The sequence below is a fragment of the Melopsittacus undulatus genome, chromosome 1, assembly GCF_012275295.1.
Source record: "Melopsittacus undulatus isolate bMelUnd1 chromosome 1, bMelUnd1.mat.Z, whole genome shotgun sequence".
In the NCBI taxonomy this organism is placed as follows: Eukaryota; Metazoa; Chordata; class Aves; order Psittaciformes; family Psittaculidae; genus Melopsittacus; species Melopsittacus undulatus.
The window spans coordinates 23259658-23280389 of NC_047527.1; the positions used below are offsets into that span (position 1 = coordinate 23259658).

Below are 20732 nucleotides of genomic sequence, written 5' to 3' on the forward strand. Positions count from 1 at the left end.
GTGAGATGAATGAACTATGAAAAGCTCTATTATTTTAGTATTTTATCATACATTACCATTAAAACAGCCAGGATTAAGTTTTCTTATAACCTGAAACTGTGTAGAAACTATAGTATTATCTGAAGAGAGTATTCTTATTAATAGTACATCATTCTTATGCACAGAGTGCAAGAAAACAAAACCACAAATGTGTACACTAACTCAATACATTAATTATTCTGATGCAACAAATTTATTTGGTATAATTTTCCTGCTGCATAAGATCACTTTGCATATAAATAGTTATTATATTGCAGTCAAAGAGTTATACCTCCACCAGAAATTTAAAAGTACCTAAAATAAGACATTTTAAGTGAAAATCACAAATGGAAGACATCAAAACAGCAAAAAGAAAAAGGAATGTGTAAAAGAGGAAAATGTGCTTTGAGGAAAATAGACATAATAATGCACAAAACCAGGGTGAAAAACAGGATTTGCCACAGCTGTAGACCACATGCATTAATGGACTCACAATCTTTACTGAAGAACAGAAATCTTCTTTCTTGCTGTTTTATTACCTTGGCAACATCTCCTCCATGTCAGCAATTACATAGGAGACAACAGTCCAAACAGCAGCACAGAGATTCATCTGGTTTGGATCCTGAACTGTCATTGTGTCCCCTTGAGAATGATGAAACCAGAAGTATTTACTGAGGTCATCACGCAAGCTGGCACCTACAGAGAAAAATGGGGAATATTCCATTATAGGAATACAAATATTTAAAGAGGAATATAAACTTGAATCCATTCCTGGGCTGTTTATGATTAAATCCACATGCAACTGTATGAAGTTCCTAATAATAATTGCACAGAGCCATGGCATGTGCAGTTTGTAGGTTTTAGGTTAATTGACTTGAGTGAGCATGAGGCAACAATAACTCACACAGGGGAAAAGCCATCCTTCCCCTGGGAGACTTGTTTCCTCAGCAACAGTATACACTCATTTTCATCTAAGACTACCAGAGTCCAAGCAGGAAGATCCCTACAGAAACACCACACACGGTGACGCTTCCTCTGTTCTTCATCCCATTACTCTGCTAATGAGTTACGACTGAGTTATGGATCCTCTCCTTGTTGTTACTTGTGTTGGGGAATGCTTTGGAATTTGCTTCTGCTTTTGACCCTCTGTTCATCACAAGGATGTGCTGTTTCAGAGCAGCTTTCCAGATAACCTGAGGTAACACAGATAACCCAGGACTACAGTAACCTTACAGAGGAGTCCTCATCAACTGGGGCAGAAACAACTTAGGTGAAACCACAGCTCTTCACGTTCAGGAACTAACTCCCTTTTGGGATACATGGACAGGGGAAGGACTACTCTTACCCAAGCCAGGTGGTCTCAGGGAGCACAAATAACGCTGGTAAGGCATCACTCACAGTCCCACGGCAGACTAAAGCCAAGCGGAGCAAGGGAAGCTGCTGCCTCACTAGGCACAGGAGCAGGGATGCCAGTGGGAGATTTTCACCCTGGCCTTTTTCTGCCTGGTCCAGTCCCCACTGACCTTTCTAATCCTCTGTTCCTTGCAATTCCTTCTCTCCCAGTTTATTACCTCTGCCTCTCCTCCGGTTTTATCAGCCTCCATCTGCTTTGTTTTTATCTCAACTTTATCAAGTCTTCCATCATTAACAGAATTCCACCCCAAATTTTGAAAATGAGTAAATATGATAGTTTTCTCCAGCACACTAATTCACTGCTTGCAATTCTTTTGCATTGATTCTCTTAGTCTGCCTGTTGATCAGGGCTAGGAGTTGCACAGTTCCCTGGCTAGGACCTACCTAGCACAACAGGACCCCCTTCTTGCATGCTCATCAAACCCAGGGAACAAGCACTAATGTGAATTCACAAATAAGAGCTATGGGCCCCAGGCAGAAACACAGACTGAGGCTATGTCTACTATGCCAAGTAAGACAGAAAAAAAAAACAGAACTGTTTGATTATAAAGACAAAGTAAATAAATTATTCATATATTTATTTACATGCAGCAGAAATCAGTATCAGATGATGAAGTCTTTGATAAACTCATGTATGCTCATAACAGTTAATCATGATTTTTCTTGGTTTCCCTGAGATGCCTGAAGCCTTTGAAGAGAATGAAAGCAAAATTTCTCACGGTGTAACTGTACATTTCTGTAATACGTATCTTTTGATGGCTCATACAGTTACTCAGGAGAGAGTCTGGCTCTCACTGTGGTTAATAGGTATGTTTCTACTGCTGTAATGGGGACTGGCTGGGACTGCTTGATTCACTGCTGCTTTAGAAATAGGAAGGTAATGCATCTTATAATTCCATCCAAGATGAAGATCCCTTCATAAGAGAGATGATACACAGGAAGATCAAACGTTATAACATATGGTTATACAGCATTGTGATTTTTTTATTGTAAGAGGCTCTTCTTGCCCTTAACAGACTTCTTTGCTATTGACTTTAAGCAATGCAATTGCACCCAAGTCACTGGATAGGTTACATCCTGATGCTGAATTATGTTCCAATAATTTTAGCACTGAATTTGTGTCAACTCATATTAATTTTTAAAATTTCATTCTGAATTATTTTCAATATATACAACCATAAAAGCGTTGAACAATGATAAATTCTTTAACTGAGGGACTTCTGCACTATGCAAAAATTACAAGCCACTAAGGCAAACCCCTTACCATTTTTGAATACTTTTGTAAGATTCATGACAAAAATTGCTTGGATTTTGTTGCAGACATTTCATTAATCACTGTAACTATGGATTTACAAAGTTGTGTATTATCTCTGTAACTTGACAAGTATAAACACCCTTTGCATTGTAATGTTTAACTCCCTGAAATGCTGAAACAGATTTGTTTCTCTAAAGTGATTTTAAAAATCAGAAAATGTTCTGATTTTGTCATCAAAGAATTACTGTGCAGGAAATATCAGAGTGTGTGAGTAGAGAGAATATTGAAGTGTTCCTAATCTGGTTGTACTCTCTTTCATGTTTTGGGTTAGCACTGAAGGCAGTGACCTGTAAACATCTAGTGAGACTAATGAAAAGACCCTAATAAATCAGTTTTATTCTACGTAATTAGAAACAAAAGTGAAAATCCATATTCTTGGATTTGAACACAGTAACAGTTTACGAACCAAGGGCCTTCAGACATGAAACACCCTGGTGCACAGATATGGCTGCAGCAATTTTCATGTCTCCTGTTCCAAACTTGAGATTCCTACTTGTTGATGTTATCTGCCCAGATATTTATGGCTTCCAGAGGTCGCCAGGCTGTGGCAAGACACTGAAGAATGCCCTTTTACTAGTGAATTCATCCAGGACTGAAAACTGGGAAGTTCTACAGGGCTCCACAGACTGTAGTCATCTTGGGTTAGCTAAACAAAGCCCATGGGATCCTACAGCCCCTTTTCTAAAAACCTAACAAAGCAGCAATGCTATGAGCACAATCAGCCATCCTACAAAAGGCAGGGAAAGTCGAATTCTGCATCACACTTCAAACAGTGAGGTTTCAAAGCACATCAGCTGGCTGACTGCATTGTATTCTCAACAGCCACTGAATTATTAACCCTTCTCAAACAAAATCTGCCTCAAAGCCAAACACACCACTTCCAGAAGCTTGAAAGACACAGGAAAAATTCTCTTAGATACAAATTTTAAAGCTCCAACTGCTAACCATTTTGTTCTTTCACCTAAAATGGATCTAAGGTTTGTTTGTTTTGGTTTTTGTTGTTGTGTTATTATGTAACATTTCCCTCAGGAACAACAGCAAGTAATAAATGGAGGTTTATTCTTGCCAGCTACATAAGATAGCAGTCAAGTAAAACAGACGACTAGCCATGTCTCAGACCTATAAATTATTCACTCATCTTCATACTAGCCACTCAGAAAGGGAAGAACATAAAGCCTTACAGAAGTCTGAAAGGTCTAGTTAAGTACTTAAAAGTCCTTAGATGGGAGGTGCTATACAGGTATATCACATATTTAATTCTGATTTCCAGGTGGAACCACTACTCAAACAGAAAGAGACAGGCTGAGTCCTCCACTGTCACGTTTCATGCTATTTGCTCCTTTCCTGTGTCTCCAGAGCACCCGTAAAGAGAAAGTTTGCCGAACACCCTCTTTAATTGTCCTTTTTAAGTCTGTTCACATTTACAGTAATGCAAATCACATAAGGAATACTGCTGGCCAATAAGGAAATTGGTGACAAACTGCTTCTAGCTGGATGTAGTAGGTGTTATGGCATGAAAACAGCAAATGCTAAAAATCGCTGCCAAAAATGCTGTTCTTATTACTTGAATGCATCAAAAATACTGGTAGTTAAAAACTGGGAATGAGTAATGATTTACAGCTCCAATAAGATAATAATAAGATAATTGATAATTCATAGTTCCATTACAAAGTGGAAGGAAGCTCTCTCCAGTAGAGTGGTGCAGTGCAGTTACCCAGTGGCAGCTGCCTAGAGCTACTTGTGATCCCTCAGCTGCTTGGTGAGAATGGGTCTGATGGAGGCACCAGAAGAGTTATATCTCACGTTTGGAGCAGCTGCTGGGGCCAAGCAGTCCACTATTTAGTAGCATGATGTGTGTGTTTTGGGCACTTAAAACGGCTCTTCTTATAGCGAAGCACCACCTTACTTGCCCTTTGTGGGAAATAGTTGCGTTTAGTAGGTTCCAGAGGGAAGCACCCAGCCTTTAACTTATCAAGCTGGGCTTTTTGGTTTCTTTGCTGTAGAGGATGCAGGGTTTTATTTTGTCTTGGTTTTCTGCTTTTGACTCCTCTGGCACTCGTTTCCTTATACCTGACCCCCCAGTGAGTCTGTACACTGAGCAGGGTGCAGATGAAACCGATTTTGTCCTCAGGATAAGTGCAGGGCAGCACTTGCCAAACAGCTCAAATCACTCCATAAATGTAGTAATTTTAAAAACACGCACAACCAGCATATGCTCTTGTGCTGATCACATTCCTGCTGAAAACCTAAATTGCACTGGGGTGCTTGGGGTGATACCGGTGTCATCTGAGCTGACAAAATTACTAATCACAGGGGTACCCTTAGGGCTGGCAAGTAGGTGCCCTGTGATCAAATCCAGCTTCTAGGAAACATATTGATCCTAGGTATCACAGGTCTGCTACACACAGCTTAGCCTGTCCCTCAAACATAAATGCTACTTACCTGGTCTTCCTTCCCCAAGTCCACTTCAGACGTGCCATCTTCCAAGCTTTGCCACCAAGCACGAGTGTTTGTTCATGAACCAATCAATTTTCATGCAGTTGTGAGAAAAATAAGCCAGTAGCGTAAAACTGCACCAAAGCATTCCATTGCTTTTTGTTTAATTAATGTGAATTACACATAACACAATGTAATACTTAACAGTATAACAACTGTTTGTCTTTCAACCTTTTGATGCTACTGTTGCCAGCCCTTTCACCCACTCCATTTGCCCCTTTTTTTGTGACTTGCCTGAGGTACTGTCACAAACATGCCATCAGGACCTTGTTTCCTAGCCCTACATGGTAGCTACCTCATGGAGGAGAGTAAGATATGCCATCTCCTGTGCCACTGCAATGAGGGCACCATCTCCAGAAATGGCATCTTTCCATCTACCCACCTGGAGCTCCTTACTGGAGTTTTGCACAAGGTCACTAAGATGGTTAAGGAGTATCTTCCCTATGAAGAAAGGCTGAGAGAGCTGAGGCTGTTCAGCCTGGAGAAGAGATAAATACCAGACGGGAGGGAATGAAGAAGAGGGAGCCAGGTTCTCCTCCATAGTGCCCACTAACAGGACAAGAGACAATGACCACAAATCAAAACACATCAAATCCCATCCAAACACCAGAAAACAACTGGGAGATGTTGCCCAGAGAGGCTGTGGAACCTTCATCTGGACATTCTTGAAACCTGACTGAACATGGTCCTGGGTAATGTACTGCAGCTGACTTGCTTGAGTAGGGGTGTTGGACTAGACCAGCTCTAGAGGTGCCTGCCAACCTCAGCCATTCTGCAGTACTCTTTAACACCATGGTGCTATTTCCTTGGCTCATTCAGACATCTCTCCTAACTGACATACCATAAACAAATTCTTCAACTCATTCCTGTCTTGAGCTCATTTCATGAATCTCTGCATAATCAGCTATTTCACACATGGTTTGATGCACTGCACAAGGCAGGTAAGCCTTGTGGTAATTGATACTGACAATGCATTTTCAGCAATCAGTTGTGTATCTTGATGAAAATACACACAGAGTGTGTTGAAGAATACTAAAAAAAGACCCATCCCTCCTAGCTTCTGATCTCAGCATGAAATGCACAAAGTGAGCATTAATTAGCTGATGACCAGAATGTTTACCTTCCTTGCAACATGTCCACATTAAACACCAATTCTTCACACATTAATGAGCTGCCTGGCACTTTCTTTTTCTTGCCAACTTAAGACCATGTGATGCTGCTATTGAGGTAGAAGGATGAATGAACCACAAAATGAATGATGAATGACAAGAAGTAGTGGTCATCAATGACACAATCGTTGTCAGGCACTACTGCTTTCCTATGCACTGCTGTGATAAGTTAACATTAGAATTAAACTCTCTTGACAGATATAGAATCATAGAATAGTTAGGGCTGGAAAGGACCTTAAGATCATCTAGTTCCAACCCCCCTGCCACGGGCAGGGACACCTCACACTAAACCATGGCACCCAAGGCTTCATCCAACACCCTTGAACACTGCCAGGGATGGAGCATTCACCACCTCCCTGGGCAACCTGTTCCAGTACCTCACCACTCTAACAGTAAAAAATTTCCTCCTTATATCCAGTCTAAATCTCTGCTGTTTCAGTTTTAACCCATTACCCCTTGTCCTATCACTACAGTCCCTAATGAAGAGTCCCTCACCAGCATCCCTATAGCCCCCCTTCAGATACTGGAAAGCTGCTATGAGGTCTCCACGCAGCCTTCTCTTCTCCAGGCTGAACAGCCCCAACTTTCTCAGCCTGTCTTCATACAGGAGGTGCTCCAGTCCCCTGATCATCCTCATGGCCCTCCTCTGGACTTGTTCTAACAGTTCCATGTCCTTTTTATGTTGAGGACACCAGAACTGCACACAATACTCCAAGTGAGGTCTCACAAGAGCAGAGTGGAGGGGCAGGATCACCTCCTTCGACCTGCTGTAATACTAACTGTATTGGTCATGGTCCTTTTGATGCAGCCCAGGATACAGTTGGCTTTCTGGGCTGCGAACTCACACTGAAGCTGGCTCATGTTCATTTTCTCATCGACCAACACCGCCAAGTCCTTCTCCTCAGGGCTGCTCTGAATCTCTTCTCTGCCCAACCTGTAGCTGTGCCTGGGATTGCTCCAACCCAGGTGTAAGACCTTGCACTTGGCATGGTTCAACTTCATGAGGTTGGCATCAGCCCACCTCACAGGTATGTCAAGGTCCCTCTGAATGGCATTCCTTCCCTCCAGCGTATCAACAGAACCACACAGCTTGGTGTCATCGGCAAACTTGCTGAGGGCACACTCAATCCCACTGTCCATGTCATTGACAAAGACGTTAAACAAGACTGGTCCCAACACCGATCCCCAAAGGACACCACTCGTTACTGGTCTCCAGCTGGACATTGAACCGTTGACCACAACTCTTTGTATGTAGCCATCCAGCCAGTTCTTTATCCACCGAGTGGTTCACCTATCAAATTGATGACTATCCAATTTAGAGACAAGGATGTCATGTGGGACAGTGTCGAATGCTTATTTGAATATTATTATATTTAAGCATTATGATTATTGTCATTTGTGCAAACAATGACTAGAAAAATAGTTATTGATTATCAAAACAATTACAAAGGCATTTTCCATAAAACACAGATATCTTCAAGGGTGGAAAGCATATGGAGTATTTTTTCACTGTAAAACATTTTAGATTACATTCCTCACTACATTTTCTTTCTTTTCTTTTTCATATCCCAAATATTATTTAATTGACAGAGGAAGCCAAATGTGAATACTGAAGTCAATACACATTTGCTGTACTGTCCCAGTTGTCTTTGCTTTGTGTAAACTTCACAACACAACTATTTCATGAATCTTTCAAATACGATGGGAAATTCCCCATTGTTTGTATAACCTCTCCTGGGTGTGCTGGGTCTTCAGTATTACAGTTAGATGTTTGGGATACTGATCTCTACATGTAGGTTGCCATATATAGTGAAGTCAATATGCTAATGAATTACAACAGTTTGTAACTTTTTTAGGTTTCATTTTACTGTAGTCCCCAGAGGAGCTGACAGAATTGTCACTCTGCTATTTTACACAGTATATATACCTCTCCAAATAGAAAAGACTCCAGCTTAGAAGAACATACTCTAAACAGACAAGAGGGACTGCATGATGAGAGAGATGCATGCAGAGATGAAATGGCACATTCATTTTCTTACAGCAGCTGAGAAAGGAATAGATGCCAGACATCTGAGCATAGGCCAGTGCCCTACTGAGCAAGCTGTACTATGTCCTAACAGAAAAGTTGGAAATGCCTTAACAAGGGATATTTTGCTCAATGCTTCCAAAATAATATGAAACTAAAAGAAAGGCTTTTCAAGATGACATGTGTATCTCTTGCACCTTCCAAGTGCCTATGTGCTTGAGCTTTTTCTCCTTGTCAAGACAGATCTGAATACTATCACAGGTCCTGCTTGTAGAAAGATGTTAACACAAACACCTAATCTGAAACCTTTTCCTGGCTACAAAAGACAAATTTTTATTTTTTTCCCATCTATTAAAGATTGCTTTTTCCTGAAGAAACAAGAAAACTTTATTATGAAGTTTATTCCAATCTTGGACTTTTTAAATGCCAGAGACACTCTTCAGGAATGTACTGAAAAACTATAATGCCTTGGAAATAAAGCAAGGTCTGATGAAATATATATTTTCTTTTTCTTTACACTGAGTACTTAGGAAAAAAGAGGCAAAGGGGCACATCACAATATTCTATGCAGTTAAAAACTCGTATGTAGTAGGAAAACATAAATACCAAAGAGCATTCGCTTCCTCACACCAGAGTGCTAACTCAGCTTTGTGCTCTTACACACCCTATGAAATGGGAGTGTAGAGGTACACACATGTCCATACCATAACAGAATCAATAACCTCTCACTTCCCATAGCTGGAGCATGCATGCTCCAGACATTTTGAAAGGTCAAAACTGCAGAGCAGAGGTGGGGAGAAAACGATTCCTCTTTCAAAGGACATGCATCAAAGAGATACCAAAACAAAAAGAAAAAAGAGATTAACAGGGACATAATTTCTCATTCTATTTTTTATTTTAAGTTTGTGCTTTTCTAAAACCTGACAAGGTCACAACTCTTAAGTGGTCAGGGAGTAAATCTGTTGCACCATTAGTTCTGTTTGGGATGGGCTGGCTGGAAGGCTCCTCCAGCGGCACATATCCCTGTTGCTGCAAGCCCCATGGAGTGCTTGGCTGTTTGTGCTATGTGTTGCACAGATGTTTCGTGAGCTGCCCTCACTTAATAGCAGTCTTCAGAACTATTACTGTAATGAAAATCCAATTATTTCAGGCATGTATTTTGGTGCTCATATTAACCTATTCTTTCGTGGGATAACCTGTAGTTGATAGCTGGCTTTAATGCCAATTATTTCATTATCCATTTTTCAAGTGGGCAGAGGCAATGGATAATGCTAATGCTGTTTAGTGGGGCGCTGACAGCATTAGTTCTCCTGTCATTTAGTCTCAAATGATGAAATTACAGGCTAAGTTGTTTGAGTTACATGGCTACAGACACTGAAAGAGTTTCCAGTACAGAGCTTATAAATAACACCAGAAGCCCTGCTGTTTCACCTCCTGAGTCATTCTCTCAAAAGTCTTTAAAATTCATGATTCAAACAAGGCAGAGGGAAAGCTTTCAGTTGGTTCTTTCAGTGGTTAATTAAATGAGACTACAGTGGAAGGGAGACAATATGAAGTGTGCAGTTATTTCTTGTTTTGCTTAATGCATTTGAGAATTAATCCTCTGGATACATTAAACAGACTAAATTGCAGCTCTGGATTATCACAGTTACTTTTGCAAAGCATTAACCTTTCACTTGTGGCAGAGCACCTTTCACTGGTGACAGCTGGGGATTCAATTGAAACTTGCATGAAATCCTGTGAAATGAGGTCTCACAGAAGGAAGCAGTTCTACTCCATGAAGCACAGGTAGACCAGACTCCAAAATAATATCCTAAACAGCCCTTGACTGGAAAAAAAGAAACCACAAAAACCCAAAAAAAGCAGATGAAGCTTCAACAGTAAAAAGGCACTTGGAAGCTCTTCCTCCATTCCTCCACACTCTATCTTAAATCATAGAATTACAGAATCATAGAATAGTTAGGGTTGGAAAGGACCTTAAGATCATCTAGTTTCAATCCCCCTGCCACGGGCAGGGACACCTCACACTAAACCATATCACCCAAGGCTCTGTCCAACCTGGCCTTGAACACTGCCAGGGATGGAGCATTCACAACTTCCCTGGGCAACACATTCCAGTGCCTCACCACCCTCCCAGTAAAGAATTTCCTCCTTATATCCAATCTAAACTTCCCCTGTTTAAGTTTCAACCCATTACCCCTTGTCCTATCACTACAGTCCCTAATGAAGAGTCCCTCACCAGCATCCTTATAGCTCCCCTTCAGATACTGGAAGGATGCTATGAGGTCTCCACGCAGCCTTCTCTTCTCCAGGCTGAACAGTCCCAACTTTCTCACCCTCTCTTCACATGGGAGGTGCTCCAGTCCCCTGATCATCCTCATGGCCTTCCTCTGGACTTGTTCTAACAGTTCCATGTCCTTTTTATGTTGAGGACACCAGAACTGCACACAATACTCCAAGTGAGGTCTCACGAGAGCAGAGTGGAGGGGCAGGATCACCTCCTTCGACCTGCTGGTCACACTCCTTTTGATGCAGTCTAAGGATACGGTTGGCTTTCTGGACTGTGAGTGCACACTGCAGCTGGCTCATGTTCAGTTTCTCATCAACCAGCACTGGCAAGTCACTTAGGCTTAAATCAATTAGGAAAAGAAAATCAAAGGATGAGTCTAACTAGCTGGTCCTTTCTCCATTATAGAGACTGACAATTCATTTTTACCTTCTTTTAATCAGGTATTATCCTGCAAGAGCTAAATGCCTCTTCTCTTACAGTAGCTTATTTTTCTAAAGGTCTTTGATCCAGGAGCTTTTGAAGACTCAACTGTACTTTGCTGACCAGATCCAACTACAAATATGGTTATAAACTCATCTGAAAAAGCCCTGCTAGACTGGTGATGCATGACTTCTTTCTTCAAAAGCTGCATGGTTCTTCCGTTACTTTTGTGATTTTGGTCTTTGCAGCCCTTCTCCTGGCTCTGTGACCATCCTGGTTCAGTGATTCACAGACCACTATTTAGGGGATTCTCAACTTAAGCATTTCAATTTTGAAGGGTTATCTACCTCTGTTAGAAGTCTATATCGATGCATGTATGTGTTCTGGATATTCTAATATAATTTATTTCATTTGTGCTTTCTTTCAAATGAGATATATGGATACATATATTATGCAGAAACTAGGTAACAAAGTTGATACTTTTAAAATTGGTTGTCAGATTTATAAATCCTTTGCATTTTACATTCTCTTTTAAGCACTGTGTAAAAGGGATGAAAGTCACTGTGAAATCAGCATTTTCTCTGATTTAGAATTCTTTTTCATGCGTTTGTTTATGCCTTAGCTCAGCAAAGCATTTAAAGTTTGAGCATGTGATTTATTTTAATGCCATTAAGCTTCAAATATCACACACGAGGGTCAAGTGAAGACTGGCACCCATGTAAACCATCTTTCCTAGTGTCGTGGTTTAAACCAAGTCCCCCTACTCACGGAGAGTTAGGAAGGAGAATCCAAAGAATGTAGCCCCCACGGATTGAGATAAGAACGGTTTAATTGCTAAGGCATAACACAAAACCCCTACTGCCATTTACTACTACAAATAATAATGATACAGCAAACAGCAAGTGAAAAAGAATACAACACCCCACCAGCCACCGACCCATAACTCACTCCACCCTGCCTGGCCGAGCACCATGTGCTCCCTCCTCCATTTTCCTCCAGAGCTCACCCCTCCAGCCTTCCCTTTCCCAGTATGCCTCCTGGGCATCACGTGCTATGGTATGGAATACCTCATTGCCTAGCCTGGGTCAGGTGTCCTGTCTCTCCTTCCTCCCGGACTCCCCTCCTCCACCTGGCTGGAAAAAACCTTGAACAAAAAACACCCTCAAAACATGCTCAAACCATGACACCTAGCCAAATGTGTTTCTGTATGTCTAAACTCCCTCTGTAACTGCATCATGTAGCTGATGGTATAAATTTGAAACCCAAAGTATTGAAGTGCTTTCTTTGACATCCTCTGCTAGCCAAAGAACTTCCTGCTAACACACAGGGCAGACCCTTGCTCTACCCTGTGCCAACAGCTTCCAAAACATCCCAGAAATTTGGTAGCAACAGGCAGCCCCTGGACAGTTGGAAGGTCAGATGTGAGGAGCAGGAACTTGTAAATGACCCTCGTATCATGGTTTTGAGAGCATTTCTGTTTGCAGTAACTGTTTGCATCCATTTACATTTTCAATCTGTTGGAGTAGCCTCCTTGTATTTTACAATCGACAGAGTTATTTCCTAACCCAAACTCACAATCCAATTTAACACAAGCCTTGAGGCCTGCTTTCCCAGAGGATGCTGGAGACTGAGAGGAAACATGCAGGTTTCCATTGAAGTTCCCTGTAGGCTACAGATAAGATCTTAGATATGATAACAACAGGATGTTTAATCACAAAGTTCCTCTAGGGCCCTTGCCAGCAAGTAACTGACTCCTAGAAATGCCAGTATTCATAGGACCCAACTATAGCAGAACTCTCTTCTGCCCACATGAACAAAATTATGACTATTCTGGTGCTTAACTAGTTACGAAAAAACAAATGGTCACCCTACTTTAAGTAAAAGACATCCTAAACACACTACAAGTCTGTTCTATTTTATATCACACGAACAGCAACTGCATTTATACAACCACACCAATACAATGAGCAATGTTTTTTACTGTCCTAACCCACTGAGATTATCAAACTTTTCAAGACCTTGATGGATTTTAGGTGTAGGATCATCAGACAAGGCTGGAAGAATACAATGGCTACAAGAGTAACATACCTTTCAAAATATCAGTGATCACTTTGGTTAATACATACTTGAGTTTTGGTTAATACATACTTGAGTTTTAAACTAATATAAGTTATTTCCTAATAAATGTTAGATGCTCCAGATACTGGTGATGAAATACGTCTTTCATTTGATCTACAAGCCAGTGTATATTTAGCTAGTTCATTATTAATGAAAAAAAAAGAGAGGTACTTGAAACAAAGTTCAGCTACTGCAAGGTTCAGGGCTGTTCAGATCTGTGAGTTTTGACTCATTTCTGAAACAAAGCTGTAATAATCTTTCCCATTCTAGTCAACAGACCAAGTTGTCCCACAGGCTGTGAACTCAAAGTAGAAGGAAGAAAAATAAACAATTCTAATGATTCAGTGTTCTTAAGCAATAAATTGTGTATCCTTATCAGCAAAGCTGTGAAGAAACAACACACTTTAACAAGAACAAAAAAGGGATTAAGATACAGTGAAGACACATGCTGCAGCACTACAGTCCTCAATCTCAGAATCTTTCTGTTTTTAGTGTATCAGGAAATGACATGCGGACCCTTTGGAAAAGAAAAGGAGAAATTAAAGGATTTCTGTCCTTTAAGGGAGGGATGGACAGAAATTCGTCACACCTGCTCTGACTCTATAGCAAATCCCTAACTGTATGCGGGCTTTGGCTAATCCACACAGCAGAACTAATCCTAAAAGAAGACAGAGTAAATAAAGCAATGTCCCTAACTGGCATGATTCTTCCAACCCATAAATTTGAGTTGCTGTGATAGCTATTTTGCCATGGTGCAAAACACAGTGAGTGACTTGTCAAAATGCAAATATGTTAAGAGTGAAACAGAACTCAAACAAGCTTGGAAGGGACACTAAGAGAAGCTGACAATTAATTTTAGATTGAAAGGTTAATCTGCGTACTTCCCAGGACAGAGCCTTAGTCCTACCAGTAAATACAAATAGCATTTGCTTTAAAGATAGGTTTATTGAATTTGCTGTATTACCATTCATAGAACATGCTGTTTCCTTATAAATTTGAGGGTTTGGTTTGGGTTTTGGTTTTGTTTTCATTCAAATTAAACCTATATAGTTAAAGGCTCCATTTTAAATACAGAAAGCAAAGACTGGTTGGGTGAAACTTTATAGAAGCAGAAAAAGGCACCAGTGTGTCCAGGTGGCCCAGGTGCTGAGCTGTGAGCATAGCTTTGAAAATCCTTCTCCAGATGCCATTTGATCATTTCCATCGCAATTGTTGTACAAATCAAGGATCAATACATATTTTTGCACCATTTGGGAATAAAAATGTTCAATGCCCAATTTTAAATTATATGCTTATGTTGCTCAGTGCAGCTTTTACACAGATTTCATGAGCAGATCCAAATGGCACCTTTTACATATGATACAACACAGATGATTTCATAGCAGTGACCAGACTCTATGCAATACAAAGCAAGCAATCCTCTATTAGTTTAAATACTCCCTACCATCTTTCTGTTATATTATGCTCATGCTAAAACTTAAAGCTGTATAAATTGAAGCAATTTCATGTTGGATTTAGTCAAAGAACTCAAGTGCAAGCACTGTCTTGTAAAGCTGTTTATGATGCTACATTCAAACACCACCTATAGACTAATGCAAAGGGGAAAAAGAAAAAGTGATGATGACAGCAACCTAGAACAAGATTATTACTGAATAATTGCAATTATTTTAATAGAGAGAAGCTAGAATTTAATACATTCCTTTAAAAAATCTTTATCTCCACACTGCTATGTTTGCCTTTTATAGGAGAAAGACATGCTCTCCAAATGTACGTTTTCATAACCAGAATCCCATTTGACAGGCACTCAGGGCATTAGACTCAGGTTAGATGGATTTAGATCTCTGTCCTCACCAACTTGCCTTCCTTTTCATTACTGTACTAATACACACTTCTCAAATCAATTGAAATGTTTCCTACACTATGCTCATCATCAAGGGAAGTCTGAGAATACAGATAAACCTTATAGTCTACGAAAAAGTCCAAAACACACAGGTTTCATTGGAAAGGAGTAGATATGACCATTGCTTCTTTTCAAATACATAAATTGAAGGCTTTTTATACACAGCAAACATATACCTATACCAGCCCCCACATAATTTAAAACCTTCCAGGACCCAAAGGTGCACTTACTAAATACAAACACTGTAAGGTCAAAGGACTGCAATGACTACTCAGTCAAATTGGAATTAGAAGTCTAACCTAAAAAAATATAGTTTGAATTAAAAAGTTTTACACTCTAGCCAATATTTATTTTACTTTTACATCCTCACTTGAAAACTGACAGACATCTGATAGTAAAAATGAAAAAAAAAAAGGAAAAGAGGAGGATTTTTCTCTCTTTAAGCTCCATCATTGTAAAATAGTCTTGCATGATTATTGGTTGAATAGTTTCCATTTTCCACTCCTACAAGAAATGACAGAAGAATAAAATCTGGCAGGTCTCATTAGTCCTGGGTAGCTCAACCTTAGCCTTAGCTAGTATCAGATTCCTCAGAAGAAGTGAAAAAAGGAAGCACTACATTTTCAGAAATGCAGCCATTGAAATCAGAATGCATTGAATAAAGAAGGGAAAATTTCCCTGTCACATATTCTTTTCAGGGTCAAAAATAGACAAGTGATTTTTTAAATGAGTAACTCATTCCAGGTAAGTACAGTCAAATTGTTCCCAGGCTGACAGACTGCCATCATGTCCCACTGCGGCCAGCAGGGTCCACAGCAGTAACTCCAAAGGTGGCTCTGGGTTTGGAAAAAGACAGTGTAGCAGAGAAGGCAATAATAATTATTTCAATAATTAGGTTCTGTCTTGTGTTGCACACTGAGAGCCCAAGGATTATGTGGAATTAGACGAGGCACCTGGAGTGCCTTTAAAGCTACCTATTTTAGTGAACGGAGCAGCCAAATATCTTCTTGAAACTGTGGAAGAGCAACCACACTTCTTCCTGTCTCAATGAATTTAAACTGCACTGCAAATCAAAAAGACATAAAAGCATGATCAGAGAAAAGCAGCAAAAGGCATGGAATACTGCTATACACAATGGGGACATGTATTCAAACTACCTGGGTTTTTTTTGCTGCAGAAAGGATGCTTTACATGTAAAACATGGAGGCAGATGTTTTTTCCAGGTAAGCTGTAAGGAGGGCTGAGAAAGTGGCTCAAATCATGACTTGCACAGCCTGGGGAGGTGAAGCCAAGGCAGGAGAGGACTGACACGTGGGTGAAGCAGCAATCCTGCCCTTTCCACAGGGGCAGCAGAGCTGGCTCTGCAGGCAGAAGCATTCATGCTATTAAATTATTACAGGAGTGTTCCTCAGCACTCTCTTAGCTCAGGCCCCAGGGACCGTGCGCAGTCCCTTCTCTCTTGCTCTCTAATTAGAAACTGGAAGTCATTACTTGGGCCAAGGGACAGTGAAATTAAATTGTCACTAGGTTGAGCATATTGAGAGAAAAAAATTTTAAAGGTATCAAGATAATTCCATCAAAACCACTGCACTATGTCTCATAATCATTTTACTTATAAGTAGATTTCCTGGCAGCTACTTTTCTGAGTGAAAGAGAGGAGCTTTTCCTTATGGAAAAGAAGAAAAAAGCAAATGACATTTTAAACTGTGTGATGATCCCTTCTTTCCCCCAAGCATCCTGAAATAAGACATAAAATATGACTGGAGTATTAGAATGGAAGGATACAGGCTCTTCAGGAAGGACAGACAGGGGAGAGGAGAAGGGGTGCACCCTCTGTGTCAATGACCATCTGGAGTGCATGGAGCTCTGCCTGGGGATGGATGAAGAGCCAACAGAAAGCTTATGGGTCAGGATTAAAGGGAGGCCTGGGACAGGTGACATTACAGAGGGGGTCTGCTACAGGCCACCTGACCAGGAAGGCCAAGCAGATGAGACCCTCTATAGACAGATAGGAGCAGCCTCACATTCACAAACCCTGGTCCTCATGGGGGGCTTCAACCACCCTGATATCTGTCAGAGGGAAAACACAGTAAGGCATAAGCAATCCAGGAGATTCCCGGAAAGCACTGGTGATAACTTCTGTCTCCAAGTGATAGAGGAGTCAACAATGAGAGGTACTAGGCTGGACTTTGTTCTCATCAAAAAGGAGGGGCTGGTGGGGAATGTGAAGCTCAAGGGCAGCCCTGCTGCAGTGATCATGAAATGGTGGAGTTTAAGATCTTTGGGGCAGCACGGAGGCCACACAGCAAGCTTGCTACCCTAGACTTCAGGAGAGCAGGCTTTGGCCACTTTAAGGGTGTACTTGGTAGACTACCATGGGATAGAGTCCTGGAGGGAAGAGCCCAGGGAAGTTGGTTAATATTCAAGTATCACCTCCTCCAAGCTCAGGAGCAATGCATTCTGACAAAGACATCAGGCAAAAATGCCAGGAGGACTGCATGGGCAAACAAGGATCTCCAGGACAAACTTACAGATGAAAAGGAATTCTACAGAGGGTGGAAGCAAGGACAGGTAGGCTGGGAGGAATGCAGATAAATCGTCCAAGCAGCCTAGGGTCAAGTTAGAAAACCAAAGCCCTGGTAGAATTCAATCTGTCTAGGGATGTCAAGAGCAACAAGAGAAGCTTCTATAGTTGCATTGGTGATAAGACAAGGGAAAATGTGGGCCCTCTCCAGAAGGTAATGGGAGACCTGGTTACTCCAGCCACACATTTGAAGTTGCTCAGAGGAGCTGTGGATGCCCCATCCCTGGCAGTGTGCAAGGCCAGGCTGGATGGAGTTTTGAGCAACCTTGTGTAGCCCCTGCCCATGGGACTTGACAATGTTTAAAGTCCCTTCCAACCCAAACCATTCTGTGACTCTATGGTTCTATGATTCTAATTAAGAATCATGACTGCATACAAACATCTGCCCTAAAATGTAGCCATCAGGTTTTGATGGACAAGAAAAGTACCCACAGTAATTAGGAACTAAAGGAAGAGGGGAGGCAGACTAATTAACTTTCTCCAGTGCTTCCCATTCAGTACAGCCTGAGGACTTAAAATTCAAGATGTGTATAATTTGGGATGTTTTCAAGATTATAAATGTCTAAAACTTGTCAAACAGTTTGAGCTGCACAATGAAATCTGTTTGTTAGATAGAAGTTACAAGGGTTAAAATTGTTCAGACCAAGAAAACAAGCTGCTGCATTGGAGTGCTGAAGCTCTGGCACGTTCAGCCTGTGGTTCTCACACTCCAGCACAGCAAGAAAGCAAGAGCTGCCCTGTCAGACCCCATCTCCTTCATGCTGCTGGAAGTTACAAGCTCAAGACTAATGATGGCTGGAGATCTAATAATAACTTTCAAAGCTGGCAGTGGCTCTTCTGTGTAAACAGCTTAGGAACTTCCCTAGTCCATTTGCATGGGAAAAAAACCCCAAACCAGCCCACCCCAAGAATTAACCTAGGCTTTGCCAAAACTAGAGTTTGTAGCTATTAGCAGCCATCTATTTCTGCAGCTTTCTGCATATAGGCAGGGAACAGAGACTTCAACATGAGAATGCACTGTGATTTGTTTGAAACTAGTTTAGACAGTGTAGGGGCAAACTGCCGCAAGAAAACTGCCTTCTCCAGGGTCCCCTGTTAATTCGGGGGCTGAGGTCACTTTGTGAGATGCATTAGTTAAAACCTGAGTGTAAGAGAAATAGCAACTGCCCAGCCTTCAGCAGTATTTTTCTAAAGACTTATTCTGGTGACGTGTTGCACATATGTGAGGCCCTAATTCTGCTCTGAAATGCAAATGAAAAGACACTTAAGAATTTATTTTTTTTAAGTTTAAAACCCATTCAGCTTATTTCAGAGTCTCTGTAGTTTGGAAGTGAAGGGCTGCTGCTGCAGCGCCTTGTCTGCTTATAGATTCGGTTAGCATTTTTAAAGCACAGAAGTAAGATGCAAAGAGTCAATAATAATCATTAGTGTCATTAATATTTTCTGCTTATCTCTGGCCTAAATCTGGAAACTTGCTGGAAGATGCTTTCATTTGAGAATAGTTAGCCTGGAAAGCTGAAAGCCTAAGACCCCACACAGCTCCACCCCAATCACTTCACCTTCCCTCTCCCATTTCCCTTCTCATCTGCATTACACTGCCTTTCAGCTTGAGCCAACGCCTGCAGCAGAAAGCCGCAGCCTCCTAGCTGCAGGATGAGGGTCTTGGATTTATATTATACAAAGGCTCAAAGGAAAGACTGCATCATAATTTATATCTAACACTTTAAATAACGTGCAAACATTACTGCATCTAAAAGGCCACTGATGCTAAAGAGTACTGTGAGCCTGCTTACCTGGGTTATTTAGCACTATTTAGACTACATGTAGGCATAAAAAGAACTGGGAAAAATCCAAAGGTTGGGCCAGTGTGATCCTCTCTGGTAACAGCTAATGTTGTGAGAAGAACAACAGGAGAAACAGGGTCTCTTCCTTCAGTATACCTATCCAGCCATCAACAGATTGAGGACTTTCTGAACAGGAACATGCATTCATACTACTGTGTTGGACAGACTTTGCTGGACCTTCCTCCCATGTGGTTGTTCATCCTTCTTAAATTTATGTTTGATACTGGTCTCCAAAACATCTTGTATTGATTTCCTGGATTCAATTACCTATTGTCCAGAGAAGTGTGACTTTTTGTCTTAAGCCTTGTCTTAAGTGTTGACGTTCTGATCATCTGCTTATAAGCATGATGAGAGTTTGTGAAGTGATCTTCACTAACAAGATACTTGAAAAATAAAACCACCCAGGATGTTGATCAGCAAATATAAACTATTACACAAAGAAAGAAAAAAATGTACTTTACATAAAAACCTGCTGCTTCGAGGAAATTAAAAAACATGTTTCTGGGTTCATAATGGAAAGAAAAGAGAGGTAATGCACTTAAATTGCTGCAGGAATGACTTAGGATAGATACCAGAAAAACCTTCCTAAGAACTAAGCACTGGGGCAAATCAGCTGGTCTATTTTTCCGTTATAGTAAGTCTTCAAGAACAGCATAAACAAACATGAAAGAAAGGACATAGGCATTGGCAAGATCATGCTGGAATGGATGATGTTTAGAGGCTCTCCAGAGACTTTCTTGCCAGCTCTGTGGCTTTTTGAAAACTCTTCTGTTTGTATGCATTTCTGAAATAGCTCCTTAACAGACTACAGATCTTCCTTCTCTGGTGCTTTAGTTGACCCATGGCTATAATCAAGTCTGGCCTCCAAGGCAGAGGGAAATTAAGGATCACTATTCCAAGTGAACCTTGCATGCAGTAGTAAATTAAGCATCAAAGTTCTGGAGCAACCTCTCTGCATTTTATGGACAGTCTAGAAATAAGAATTTTAGATCAGAAAGATGTTCTGCTCATAAATATTTCACATGAACTGCAATGGATGTGTGAGTGGAAAATACTGCTAAAAGTCCTTCCAAAGTTTCACCTTTGGGGAGTACAAGGCATAAAATGTTTTGAAAATCACTTCTGTGATTTCACCAGTG

General features: G+C 40.9%; 1 protein-coding gene across 1 annotated transcript in view; it reads right to left on the bottom strand.

Moving 5' to 3' along the window:
• Positions 1-209: 209 nt before the first annotated feature.
• The window catches only part of CPQ (carboxypeptidase Q), a 153455-nt gene continuing 132932 nt past the window's right edge, over positions 210-20732 (bottom strand). Inside the window, exon 8 of the mRNA XM_005150879.3 lies at positions 210-714. Coding sequence (XP_005150936.2) covers positions 554-714 — 161 coding nt within the window. The 3' untranslated portion in view covers positions 210-553. The remainder of the gene's footprint in view (positions 715-20732) is intronic.